The sequence below is a fragment of the Echinops telfairi genome, unplaced genomic scaffold (assembly GCF_000313985.2).
Source record: "Echinops telfairi isolate 266 unplaced genomic scaffold, ASM31398v2 ScPeMD7_3509;HRSCAF=4178, whole genome shotgun sequence".
In the NCBI taxonomy this organism is placed as follows: Eukaryota; Metazoa; Chordata; class Mammalia; order Afrosoricida; family Tenrecidae; genus Echinops; species Echinops telfairi.
Window position 1 is genome coordinate 15,747,690 of NW_022107407.1, and position 505 is coordinate 15,748,194.

Here is a 505-nt window from a genome sequence, read left to right on the forward strand (position 1 = left end):
GTAAATCCTTACAGGAGCACACAGCCTTGTTTTTACGCAGCGAGCAGCTAGTGCGTTTGAACTGCGTAACGATTACCTGACAGAGCGTCTTGAGCTCTTCACCTAAGTGAAAAAGTCGAGGTCTAACTTTAAATTACGTATTTTGTAAATGTTAAGTATTATCGCGAGACGTGAAGTTGCCATGCCGGCAGCAGAGATCTCGCGAGAAGACGCGAGCCGACGGCGGCGGTGGCGCGTCCCCCAAGACCCGGAAGTAGGGGCGGAGTGGCAGTTCGCGAAGGGGCGGGCCTTTTCCGGGAAGATGCCGTCCGCGTTCTCCGTCAGCGCTTTCCCCGTCAGCATTCCCTCCGTGATCCTGGTAACGCGCAGCTCTCGGGCCTCCGGCTCGGGTGTGGGAGGCGGCTCGGGCCAGTGTAGATGGGGTCCGTTGCACCGCACTGCGCTCGCGCCGCTCGGGCATTGGGACCGCGGGTGCGGGCCCCGGACGCGGGGCGGGGCGGGGCGG

At 61.8% G+C, this 505-nt stretch overlaps 1 protein-coding gene across 5 annotated transcripts in view; it reads left to right on the forward strand.

Annotated features, from left to right (window-relative positions):
* The first annotated feature begins 277 nt into the window (after positions 1-277).
* TMEM18 (transmembrane protein 18) overlaps positions 278-505 on the forward strand; it is a 13,865-nt gene continuing 13,637 nt past the window's right edge. For all 5 annotated transcript variants that reach the window (XR_006680456.1, XM_045294282.1, XM_045294280.1 and 2 more), the window contains exon 1: positions 278-358. Coding sequence is in view for 4 of the 5 variants with exons in the window: in XM_045294282.1 (XP_045150217.1) it covers positions 302-358 (57 nt within the window). In the remaining variant the exon portion in view is untranslated. The remainder of the gene's footprint in view (positions 359-505) is intronic.